Raw genomic sequence first — 12,534 nt, forward strand, 5'->3', positions numbered from 1 at the left:
GAGTTTTGTTAGATCCCAGTTCTTAGCTACACTGACCCCAAAAGGTAACCAGTTGGCTATGCACTTCTAATTGCCTTTGTCTTCCTTCAATAAATAAATCAGTGTGGATGAGAGAATGAGCCCCGCCCACCCTGCAGCCTGAAAGAAAGGATAACCAGAGGTGTGGGTTTAGCTCTTCTAATAAATAGAATCTTTCATGAGCTAATTAACCAATTAAAATTCCACGTCTTTCTGACCTTGATTAGTGAAGGCTAGCTCTTCAACTAAACCGTGCTTACTTTTGGATAATTTGATTGAAAAAGAAGAAAGGGGCCGGGATGGCCAGCCAACTCTTTCACTTCATGTTGCAGGGTGGCTGGCGACAGAGGACCAGCACGATGTCTGACTCAGTCATTCTCCGCAGTGTGAAGAAGGTCGGAGAGGAGAATCATGCTTTTGAGCCAGGTGGGTCACGGCAGTGGTCTTTTTCTCTAATTATGTTTGGTGCACAGGCGGCTGACAGAGGGGGATGAGCTAGCTAACTTTCAAGCTACAACACGAGCACGATTCTTAAACACCACTGCCGGGTGGCTCTCCCTAGGCTGCGGGTAAGGCCATGACTGAATGAATGAGGGGAGCGTGCCAAAGGCGGATGCAGGAGGTACCACTGGCTGGAGATCTGTGTCCCTGTCTGTCTGTGTAGAGTAGGGCCTATTATCGCACAGGCCAGTAGCGTTTGTTTTAACCTCAGCTTGTGGCTATTGATTATAGTAGTGACAGCAATCACTTATGAGAGGAGTGTACCAAGGTTCTGCGGGCTGGAATGAGGTCATAGGAACCCACTGAGCCAGCAGTTGGCAGGTCGTGAGCTCCAGGGCCCACGCAGCCTACTCCTAGTGAGCTGAGTGTGCACTAGTGTGCGGAGATGGGACATCTTCATGGGAGCAGCTAGCCTCAACTCGCCCAAGTGGTGGATGGTAGGTTTAAACCACTGGCCTTGCAGTTAACACCACAGTGCCTAACCCACAGTGCCAATAGGGCTCCTGTCGTAGTAAGTGCAGATGCTTGTAAGCCCTTATTCTTTCTTCTTTTGATTTTATATTTTACAGATGAAGCAACTGAGACTTATCTATGTTTAAACAAACAAACAAACAAACAAGCAATGAAACTTAGCCAAGATCACCTGACTGATAACGCAGCCAACATACTAATCCAGTGTCTCTGATTCCCGAGAGACCAGCCTCTCTCTGCACTGCTTAAAACAAGCCAGTTGCTAAGTTGATTCTGGTCTCTGACAATGTCATGTGTGTCACGGGCCCATAGGGTTCTTACTGGCTGATTTGGGGACGTAGATAATTTTGTGTGAGAGCGGCGTGATTAATTACTGTATTGCATTTTGTTATTAATTGCCTTATGCATTGTTTCTATTTTGACAGATAACAATGATAAGAAATCCAGGTAAGTGTTTGAGGAGTTCGACAATGCAGCATCTTCTCTAGAATAATTCTAAAATTTTTACAAAAAAACTCAGAGCAAGGAGAAGATTCTCATGTACATATCCCGGGTAATCTGCGCTTTTCCTCTTTAATGCATGCCTGTGTTATTCTTTGATTTCAAAAGTGATTTGGCACATCTCTTCTGCATTTGCTTCAAATTCCCCCCAGATATCCCTGAGCCTAATCAGGCAGAAGTAAAATGAACTACACATATGATTCCACAGACACAGGGGAGGCTACAGAACCCCAAATTCTTCCCATAGATGAGCTGTAGAAACTTAAAATTCAGTGAAGTTAGATAGTTCTCTTCTGTTTAAGCATTTAAATTCTGATATAAAACAACTGTTGGTTAATTACAGTTTGACATGAAGGCAAGTTTAAATGGGATCTAATTTAGCTTGAAGGGAGGCACCAAGCTAGTGGCTGAAATGGAGGTGGTGGAAGGGAGGGGCTGGAGGTATTTAAGACGTTGTGAGTAAGTCATGGGAAAGCAGGAAGCAGATGTGCCAGGGTTAGCGTTGGACTGGGTGTGGTACGGTCAGCTCAGACCTGGGTGGGAGAGAGAAGAAAATGGGTGTGGGTGCGGATGGGTGACAATGGGCGGATGAGCAAGATGTTGAGCGCATTCTTTTGCCCTTTTGAGTTAATTTCCTGGTAGGCGCTGTAACCTAATGAGAAGATCTCGAGAAATTTGACGAAGACGCTCAGGGAACAGAAGGGATCTGTAGAGTAACGGAGTATGGTGAAGAGGGTTGAGCTAAGGTTGAAGACCATACAATTGCTCATTCAGTGCCGAGTTCCTGTCAGGTGCCAGGCACTGTTAGAACGCTGAAGATACAGAGGAGAACAAAGCAAGCAACCATCTTTGCTCTTTAGGAACTTTAGGGAGACATCCTAAGTCTCAAGCGCAAATAAAGCACACGGTCTGGTAATCCCAGTAGGGCAGTGGTTGAGCACTCAGCTGCCAACTCTAAGGTAAGTGGTTTGAAGCCACCAGCTATTCCACAGGAGGCATGGTAGGCTCCTGTGGAGAGCACCTGGAGATGAGGTCAGAGAGCTGATGGGCCAGATGGAGGAAGGCCTGGGGCATTTTAGAAAGAAACCCGCTGTGAGTTCAAAGGGGGAATTAGAGCATTCAGTGACAGACGTGGCTTCCGTGGCGTCAGCGCATATGTTGGTGAGGTTTTCTCCAGCAGGCTTTGCTGCCAAGCTGCAGGCATGGACTCCGAAATGGGGTTTTCATGCATGGATCTGGGGGCAGGGATTGAGAAAGTGGGGTCTGAATGTTGGACACTGGGGCATGAGAAAAATGAGGAAGGAGGAAAAATCTTGGTGGCCATAAAAGTGAATGAATGAAAGACTTAAGGGGCTGTGGGTCATGATTCAGGCAGACTAATAGATGAAGAAGGAGGAAGGAGTGAGAACATGAGATGCATGAATAGAGTGTCAGTGAGTTCTTGGTGATGGTAGGCCCAGGGTGTGTCCACAGAGTGGGTGACTCAGATGAAATGGAGCTCCTGGCGTGGAGCAGGTCAAGGAGGGGTTAAGTTGAACCTTTTGAGAAGCGGAATGGATAAGAAATACTAAAGATATATAGTTTTATGTATATGTATAAAGATATATGTATATATATATTTAAATATAAATTTATATTTCAAATTTGTATCACATCAAGAAAAATGTGATGGATTGGCAGTGGCTGCCACCATGGGCTGAAATTTAACAATGCTTGCCAGAATGGCCCAGGACTGGGCAGTGTGTTTTTCTTCCTCTTGTGCCACATGCGTTGGAACCAGCTTGATGGCACCTAACAACAACAACAACAACAATGATGGTGACATATTTAAGTGATAGAAGGAAGCTACCAAAAAAATCAGTTAATCTGATCACCTCGATTTTAAGGAAAATTAGGAACAAATCCATCGACAGTCTTGGTTAAAGTGAGATAATTATTTGTTCGTAGAACTGAAAGTACAGCACCTTGTTCACTTTCTCTCAGAAAAGTGTCTTGAGTGGCCTTCTGAACATGAGCCGCAGCTCGAGAGGCACCATCCAGTGAGCTCCCGACCCATGCACAACAGTACAAAACATGTCTTGTCGTGTGCCGTTCATGAAGTAAACCACCAGGCCGGCCTTCCTTGTCGGTCTTAGTCTGGAAACTGCTCAGGCCTATTTAGCATGAGAACAACGTGTAAGCCTTCACCAAGGCTGGCGGGTGAGCTGCATTGGCTGGCCATCGAGCCTGCATCTCCTGCCCGGAGGGCAGTGCTAGCCGTCCAGCCCTGAGCCACCACTTTCCCCACTGTCATGTGGCTGTTGTTGTGCGGCGCGTTCGACTCACCGGCCCCCTATGTTCAGCCGGATCAGGCACCCCATGGGCCTGCGCCATTGCCACACTCACAATCCTCATGATGATGGAGCCCCATCTCGTTTCAGGGCTCCTCTCCTGTCCCGACCCTCTCCTTTATGGAGCTTGATGTCCTTCCCCAGGGACCGATCCCTCCTCACCACACGCCAAAGTACATGAGACCGTGTCATCATCTTTGCTGTGTTTCTTCCAAGACAGAGCTGCTCATTCTTGTGACCGTTCACGGTCTGTTCAATATACTTTGGGCAGCATCCTTATTCAAAGACTTCGAGTCTTTGATTTCCGTATTCAGCGTTTCCATGCATGGTTGATCACAAACGCCGTGGCTTGGGTCACTTGAGTCCTCAAAGTGACATCTTCGATTTTTTCACACTGTGAAGGAGAGTCTTGCACAGGAGATTTGCTCGATGCACCCCGTCATTTGATTTCTGGACTGGTGCTACCATGGTCTAGTGGTGAGGACTTTTGCTTGCTTGCTTTCTATTGAGGTGTAATCTGTATGAAAGGTTACAGTCTTTGATCATCATCAGTAAGTGCTTCTAAGTAAGCTTGTGTCATCTGCATATGACAGGTTGTTAACGAGTCTTCCTTCAACCCTGATGCCCTCTTCCTCATAGTCTTGTTCCTCAGGGTTTTGCTGTTCAGCACAGAGATTGAACAAGTATGATGAAAGAATACAACTCTGACACACAGCTTTCCTGATATTAAAATTCGCTGCGCTCTTTTTGTTCCGTCCCTCTGGTCCCTATATAGGTACTGTATGAGCATTATGAAGTGCCCTAGACGTCCCATCTTGACAATGCTCTCCATAATTTGTTATGACCCACATAGTTGAGTGCCCTTGCTACATAGGTTAATCTAGAAGAATAAACGTTTGTTTTTAAGATATTTGGTTTGGCAGGAATTTCTCAACCGGTGGGAACATTTTTCCTTCCTGAAGACTGATCCTAAATAAATACAACTGACCTAAGTAAAATTGCCACCGAAAGGAGCTCATTGTTTTCGGAGGACTATCAATGAAATCTCTGTTTTTCTCCCCAGATTTCAAGATGAGAAGAAAGGTGGCAGCACTCAAGTCGGCTTCTTCCGATTGGTAATAGAGCTGCCCTGGGCATGCTGCATGATAGCCCGGGAAGGTGCTGATTTCAGACATTGATTTTTGTCGCTGTGACCTGTTGAGATCATGAAGGAAGTGTTAAGTCTGGTGCTGATTTATGACATTGATTTTGTAACTGTGACTTGTTCAGATCATGAAGGACATGTTAAATCTTTAGTCATATTGGCCCATGTCCTGACTTATTTTCAGTCATAATCTTTGTCTGTGTGATATCACGCTGAGTCACAATTAGATGGAACTGATTAATAGGGAACTCTGACACTAGTGGTTTATCCCTGGACTTGCTAACCACAAGTTTGGTGGTTCAAACTCACCAGCTGCTCCATGGGAGAAAGAGGAGGCTTTTTGCGCACATAAAGATTTACAGCCTGCAAAACCCACACGGTAATGCCACTATGTCCTATAGGGGAGTCTGAACTGGACTCAACTCAAAGGCAGTGAGTGAGGTCATTCATTATGCAAAACCCACATCATGGATCAGAAGAGTATCTTTTAAAGAGTATCTTTTAAGAGTATCTAGCTCAGAAGCAACAAAGTCCACATGGAAGAACACACCAGCCTGTGTGATCGAGTGGTCCCAAAGGGATCAGTTACCAGGCATTAAAGAACAAAAAATCATATCATTGACTGCACACCTCCATGATAGGATCGCTGAAGGCAAATGTGGTGAAGAAAGCTGATGGTGCCCGGCTATCAAAAGAGATAGTGTCTGGGGTCTTAAAGGCTTGAAGGTGAACAAGCGGCCATCTAGCTCAGAAGCAAAAAAGCCCACATGGAAGAAGCACACCGGCCAGTGCGATCACGAGGTGCCAAGGGACCAGGTATAAGGCATCATGCAAAAAAAAAAAAACACAGCGATATAAGTGTGTGTATGTATGTGTATATATGTGTATATGTATATATATACCATATTAAATGAAGGGGAAAGTGCAGAGGGGAGACCCAAGGCCCAAGTGTCGGCCAATGGAGATCCCCTCATAGAGGCGTTTAGGAGAGGAGATGGGTTAATTAGGGTGCGAGGTAGTACCGATGAAGAACACAGCTTTCCCCCAGATCCTGGATGCTTCCTCCCCCCAACTACCATGATCCGAATTCTACCTTGCAGGCCTGGATAGGACAGAGGCTGTACACTGGTACATATGAGGGCTGGAGGTACAGGGAATCCAGGGTGGATGATACCTTCAGGACCAAGGGTGTGAGGCACGATGCTGGGAGAGTGTAGGGTGAGTGGGTTGGAAAGGGGGAACTGATTACAAGGATCCACATGTGACCTCTTCCCTGGGAGAGGGACAGCAGAGAAGGGGGGAAGGGAGACTCCAGATAGGGCAAGATATGACAAAATAACGATGTATAAATTACCAAGGGCACATGAGGGAGGGGGGAAAGGAGAGGGAGGGGAAAAAAAAAAGAGGACCTGATACAAGGGGCTTAAGTGGAGAGCAAATGCCTTGAGAATGATTGGGGCAGGGAATGTATGGATGAGCTTTATACAATTGATGTATGTATATGTATGGATGGTGATAAGAGTTGTATGAGTCCCTAATAAAATGTAAAAAAAGAAAAGAGGAGAAAAAAATGATTAGGGCAAAGACTGTACAGATGTGCTTTATACAATTGATGTATGTATATGTATGAACTGTGATAAGAATTGTATGAGCCCCTAATAAATTGTTAAAATTTAAAAAAAAAGAAAAAATAATAATTTTATTGGGGGTTTTAAAGCTCTTATAACAACCCATAAATCAATTTTATCAAGCAATGTACATATGTTGCCATCATTATTTTCTAAACATTTACTTTTTATTGAGCCCTTGGTATCAGCTCCTTTTTTCCCACCCCTCCCCACCCCACCTCATGAACCCTTGATAAATTATAACTTATTATTATTTTCTTACAATGACCGCTGACTCCCTCCCCGCACGAGTTCTGTTGTTCATTCCCGTGTGTGTGTGTGTGTGTGTGTGTGTGTTTATCATTGCAATCGCTTCTCCTTTTATTTCCCTTCTCTCCCCACCTTCCCTGTACACACCCATTCCTGTTCCTGGATTCTGTGTGCTGTGAGCTCTTATCTCTTATCTGCACATGCTCCTGTCTAGCCCACAGTGAAAGGCAGGGCTTACGTTTTCATAGTTGGGGGTGAGGACGCCTTGAGGAACCAGAGGAATGTTGTGTTTCATCGGTGCTATACTGTGCCCTGGTTGACGCATCCCTTCCTTGTGACCCTTCTGTGAGGGGACGTCCCATTGTCTACAGATGGGTCTCTGCTTCCATGCCCCTAGTTCTCAACAATATGGATTTTTGCTTGTCTGTTTGTTTTGGGTCTGCTGATGCCAATTACCCGATCTCCTCAACACCTCGTGATCACACAGGCTGGTGTGCTTCTTCCATGTGGGCTGCTTGTCAGCTAGATGGCTGCTTGTTTAACTTCAGACCTTTAAGACCCCAGATGCTATATCTTTTGATAGCTAGGGACCATCAGCTTTCTTCACCACATCTGTTTTGTTCTAACAACTTGGCATCCTGTGATGGTCACTCTCCTGGCACAAACGCTGAAGACAAAATGGGTGCAGAAGAATGTCTTTCAGAACAACACTAAACACCAAATTATCATTTTAATGAGGACAATCATAACAGTACTCATGCATTCATATGATAAGGTTTTAGAAATTCGATTGTATATTTGCTCACAATCTGAGAGCATGGGGGTATTTAGGCACAAGTAGGCTTTCTTCACTGCCCTTATCAGATCTGTGAGCCCACTGCATGCTACTGTTGAATTATCCATGCATAACAACTTGGCAGTAGCATTGTGATAGTGACTGTTTTCCTCACTACATTGTGACTGAATAGTTAAGAACTGTATTTAGCTCATAGGGTAAAGAGAGTAAGCTCAAAGACTAACAAGCAAATCTCTCACAAGGCAGTCCCTGGGTAGAACTAATTGTTAGTGTGCTTGGTTGCTAACTGAAAGGTGGGAGGTTGGAGTCTACCCAGAGTGGATTCCGAATAAAGACGAGGCAACCTACTTCCAAAGGAACCAGCCACTGAAAACCGCATGGAACACCGTTCTGTTCCAACACCTATGGGGTCGCCATACACTGGAATCTACTCTCATGACAAGTAGTTTTAATAGTGTAGGAGTTGGAAATTTTAGATAATTGATATAAACTTTATTTTGATCAAATTAATGTGAACTCTACTGCTCAATCAAGATGATTCCCATAAAATTGGGTGCTGGACCCTACTTCTAGGCAGTGTAAACTAACATTAAAGGGCCCACCCACTTCTGCTGATTTTCATCCATAGATGATCTTTGAACCCTTTGTTTTTCAAGTTTCGGTTTTCTTCATCGACTGACATTTGGCTGATGTTTGTGGGAAGTTTATGTGCATTTCTTCATGGAGTGGCCCAGCCAGTCATGATCCTCGTTTTTGGCACGATGACAGATGTTTTTATTGACTATGACAATGAACTGCAAGAACTCAATATCCCTGGAAGAGAATGTGTAAATAACACCATTGTATGGGCCACCAGCCCCCTCAACCAGACTGTGACAAATGGAACAGAGTGTGGGTAAGTAGCTATTTAAAATTTTTAACTCAAATCTTAAAATGTCATTGAAAAATATAAATCAGGTCTCAATTGGTTAAGCTGGAGCAGTGTTTAACACAGAACAAACAGACACATATATTTACTCTTATTTCAATAAATGATTCTTCCCTGGTATTCTTCCCATTCAACTGAGTTTTCTAGTCTTAATTGAAAATTACTCATTAAATCCAGCATATGAATTTGCTGAATAGAAACTTGTAAAAGTGGCGTGGAGGTGGCATTTGATCTCTGACTACACCAGGGGGAAGGAAAATGCAACTGCACATCAGCCCACGGCTGATTCCTGAAAGGCAGAGATCAGACACGCCTCTGCCCTCCAACCTTCTTTCCCTCACTGCCCTCTACTTCTCTGCTGGTTCAATAATCTGTTGCAATGTTGACATAGAACTGACGGACAATACTCACGATTGTGAGGTTTTATTAGGGAAATTAACAGGTTACAATTCAAGATCAGAAACAATAGTTCTTCCATCAGGAGCACCTCCCTCCCTCTGGCCCTTAGCCATATAACTCCTTGGCTTCTGTCCTGCTCAGGCAAGTGTTACAAAGCTCCTTTTGCACTACTGGCGAATGACCAAAGGGCACATCACTTTGCCATGAACCCAAACCCAAAGGCACTGAGGTCTAGTTCCATAGGTCCACAGGTCCACAGGGCCGGTTCCCCAGATTAAGGTCCTGGGGGGCGTCATTATCCTCTTGCTCAGAAGCCCTTATCTTTACTTGCTTCGTGGACCCGGATGCCCAGCATTCCTGGTGCCAGTCCCTCCTATCTCTTACTGTCTCTGAGATCACAGCTCTGTCTCTGGCCAGCACAGGGATCTTAGCACCCGAAGGACCCACTTCCCTTCCGGCTCTTCTTTCTTCATGGTAATGAGATTCCCCATTCCTGCTTCTGAGGCTGCTCATTTGAAACCCACTGAATGGCACAACTTATCTCCTATTTGCATGGTTCCACCCAGTGAGTTGGTGAGAGTGATGGAAACTGTCCAGAGGAGCCGTAGTAAGTGAATCCACTTCAAGACTTGAGCATGACACTAAGGACTACTCTAGTAGGGCTACTAGGGAGGTGTGGTGTTTCTGGTCATGTGTCAGCTTGGTCTTGGTCATATGTCAGATTTGGCATAATTCTCAGCGATGTGGCAGTTATGTAATGATGTGGTTATCTTCTGTTTAGTGGTATGATGTAATCAACTCCATAATGTGTTCTGATAAGCCAATCAATGTCTTCAGGGGTGTCACCTGCATCCAATATGTATGAATGTTCTGGAAAAGCTCGCCAGCTTTTGCTCACTCTGGATCCAGCATCTGGTTTATCATCATCTCACCTCTGGCGGTGTGGGGAAGCTCAATCCAGTGACCTACTGTATGGCTTACAGATCTTGGATTTATCAGCCATCACAGCTCATGAGCTGCGGTCTAATCTGCCGATCTTGGATTCATCAGGCCCTGCAGCTATGTAGGTCAGGAGAAGCCTGATTACAGACTTTGGACTTTCCAGGTCTCCAACATTCTAGTCATTTTCAGATAAATTTCTCTCTCTCACACCCTTTCACTGGTCAGCTAGAGAGCCCAGTGTAAGACGTTCGGTATCCCTCAGCAGCACTCTCTCATTAAATGCAAGTGGATTATAACAAGGCTGGGCTTGAGCAGGACCTGAAGGCACAAGTCAATTGCACGAAAAAGTAGCTCGGATGCCTATGCTCACTCTTCACTTCTGTCACATTGTCTTCCTTACGTCAGTCTGCACCTCAGGCTTCCGGGGTGCCTTGTGATCAGTTGACTTCAGGGGAGAAAATGTGTGCAGAGCTCCCGGGTGGTTCTGTGGATATGCAGGCACCTTTCAACAGTGGACACTGGCGGTATTGCAAGCCCTTTCTGAGATCTTCCTGCAGGACACTGGAGAAGGGAGTGTCTCAGAACCTTGTACCTGGCTGCTTACTTTGCTTGGAAAGAGAATCGGCCAGACCTGTGTTTGCACACTGATTCATTGTCTACGGCCACTGATGGCTGTGGGTCAGGGGCTTGGGGAAGAGACCTGGTTTGCAAATTGATGACCAAGAGGTATCGGAGTGACGTATGTGAGCAGCCTTGCATGAGTGAGTCAAAGAAGTGAAGACATTTGTGTCGCCCTGATCTGTGAATGCTCATCCCAGGGTTACTTCATCAGAAGAGAACTTTAGAAGCCAATGGAAGGGTGACACATTTTATGGAAACTAGTCATCCTTTTTTCTTCAGTCCTTCTTGTTATTGTTGAAAGGGCTCGTGATAAAGTGACCATGGTGGCAGGGATAGAGGTTATTCTCAGCAACGTTGACTTCTACCAATCAAGGCTGTCTTGGTTACAGCCAACACAGAGTGCCCAATCTCCCATCAGCAACGATCAGCATTTTGCCCCCTGTGTGGCACCATTCCCTGGGTAGGTCAGCCAGCAACCTGGCAGCGTGTTGATTACACTTGCTTCATGAAAAGGGCAATGGTTTGCTCATTCTGGAATCGATACTTTCTCTAGATACAGATTTGCCTTCTATGCACATGATGCTTCTGCCAAAACTGTCACCTGCGGCCTTGCAGCACGCCTCATCCACTGTCCCAGGATCCCACCCAGCACACATAGCCTTGGATCATTTCACAGCAAACAAAGGGCCCTGGTCATGGAATTCACTGTTCTTACCATGTGCCCTGCCATCCTGAAGACGCGAGTTTGATGAAATGGTCTTCTAAAGACACAATTATGGCACAAATTGAGTGACAATATCTTTCAGTGTTGGGTCAATACTCTTCAGGAAGCTGTACATGTTCAGTATATGGTGCTGCTTTCCTGAAAGCCAAGATTTGGGGGTCCAGAGGTGTGAATGGCATCATTCACTATTACCCCTAATGAAAACTCAAGAATGTTTTTCTCCCAGTCCCCATAACCTCGTGTGTGTCAACCCTGTGTGGTCTGGTTTCAAAGGATGGAATGCTTCTTCCAGGAGACACACACCGGTTTCATTGAATTGGAAGTTTAAAATGCCACTTTACCACTTTGGGCTCCTTTTGCCTCTGTATCGACAGACAAAGAGGGGTTTGCTATTCTGGCTAGTGGGACTGATAATGATTATCAAGGGGAAATCAGATTGATACTGCAGAATGGAGGTAAAGAAGAGTATGTCTGGGATAGATGAGATTCATTTGGATGCCTTTTAGTACTACCATGCTCTCTGGTTAGAATCAATGGGAACCCACAGGACTTCAATTCTAACATGATTATAAATGGTTCAGACACTTCAGGAATGAAGCTTTGGGTTCAACCAAACCAGCAGAGATAGTTGCTGAGGGAATAAGAAATATGGAGTGGGTGGTGCATGAAGGTAGTTCTAAATACCAACGACAGTCAAGTGACCACTGTAGAAATGAAGACTGTAATTGTTTTTTAATATTACTTCCTTGTTTTGTTTTAGGGGTGTGTGTGTGTGTGTGTATGTGTGTGTGTGTGTGTGTGTGTACACAAGGAGAATTCAAAAGTTGATGGAAAATTTGAATGGAAAAATAATGGAAGTTTTCCACAAAATTTGGCAGGCCCTTCATATATATAGGAAATGTCTTTTCCTCTTCCTCCTTTCTATTACTTATTATAAAACATAAGCTTTAAATGTTTATGATTGTATGCCTCTTAGTTGTATAATATTAAAATCAAAGTATGCCTTTATAATTATATTTATTTGGAAAATATCCATTTTGTGATAATGTAATCAGCTCTGTAATATAATGTAATGTGGTCAGAACAGATTGGGAGGGACACTCCCTTGATACTGTGACCTGTATCCAATATATATGGGCATTCTGATAAAGCTCCCTGACCTGGATCTTGCACTCGCTGATCATCATCTGACATCCATGTAATGAACTTGACCCAGTGGCTAACCCTATTGCCTGCCAATATTGGGATTCATCAGCTGCTGTAACCAATGAGCCAATGGCCT

General features: G+C 44.7%; 1 protein-coding gene across 3 annotated transcripts in view; it reads left to right on the forward strand.

The window, feature by feature from the left end:
* Positions 1–377: 377 nt before the first annotated feature.
* Positions 378–12,534, forward strand: part of ABCB11 (ATP binding cassette subfamily B member 11) — a 98,869-nt gene continuing 86,712 nt past the window's right edge. For 2 of the 3 annotated variants that reach the window (XM_075529513.1, XM_075529514.1), the window contains exons 1-4: positions 378–444; positions 1,416–1,437; positions 4,885–4,936; positions 8,295–8,533. In XM_075529513.1, the coding sequence (XP_075385628.1) occupies positions 378–444; positions 1,416–1,437; positions 4,885–4,936; positions 8,295–8,533 (380 nt within the window). Of the gene's footprint in view, positions 449–787; positions 793–1,415; positions 1,438–4,884; positions 4,937–8,294; positions 8,534–12,534 lie in introns of all 3 variants that reach the window. The other variant, XM_075529512.1, reaches the window with a different exon arrangement.

The sequence above is a fragment of the Tenrec ecaudatus genome, chromosome 13 (genome assembly GCF_050624435.1).
Source record: "Tenrec ecaudatus isolate mTenEca1 chromosome 13, mTenEca1.hap1, whole genome shotgun sequence".
Classification (NCBI taxonomy): domain Eukaryota; kingdom Metazoa; phylum Chordata; class Mammalia; order Afrosoricida; family Tenrecidae; genus Tenrec; species Tenrec ecaudatus.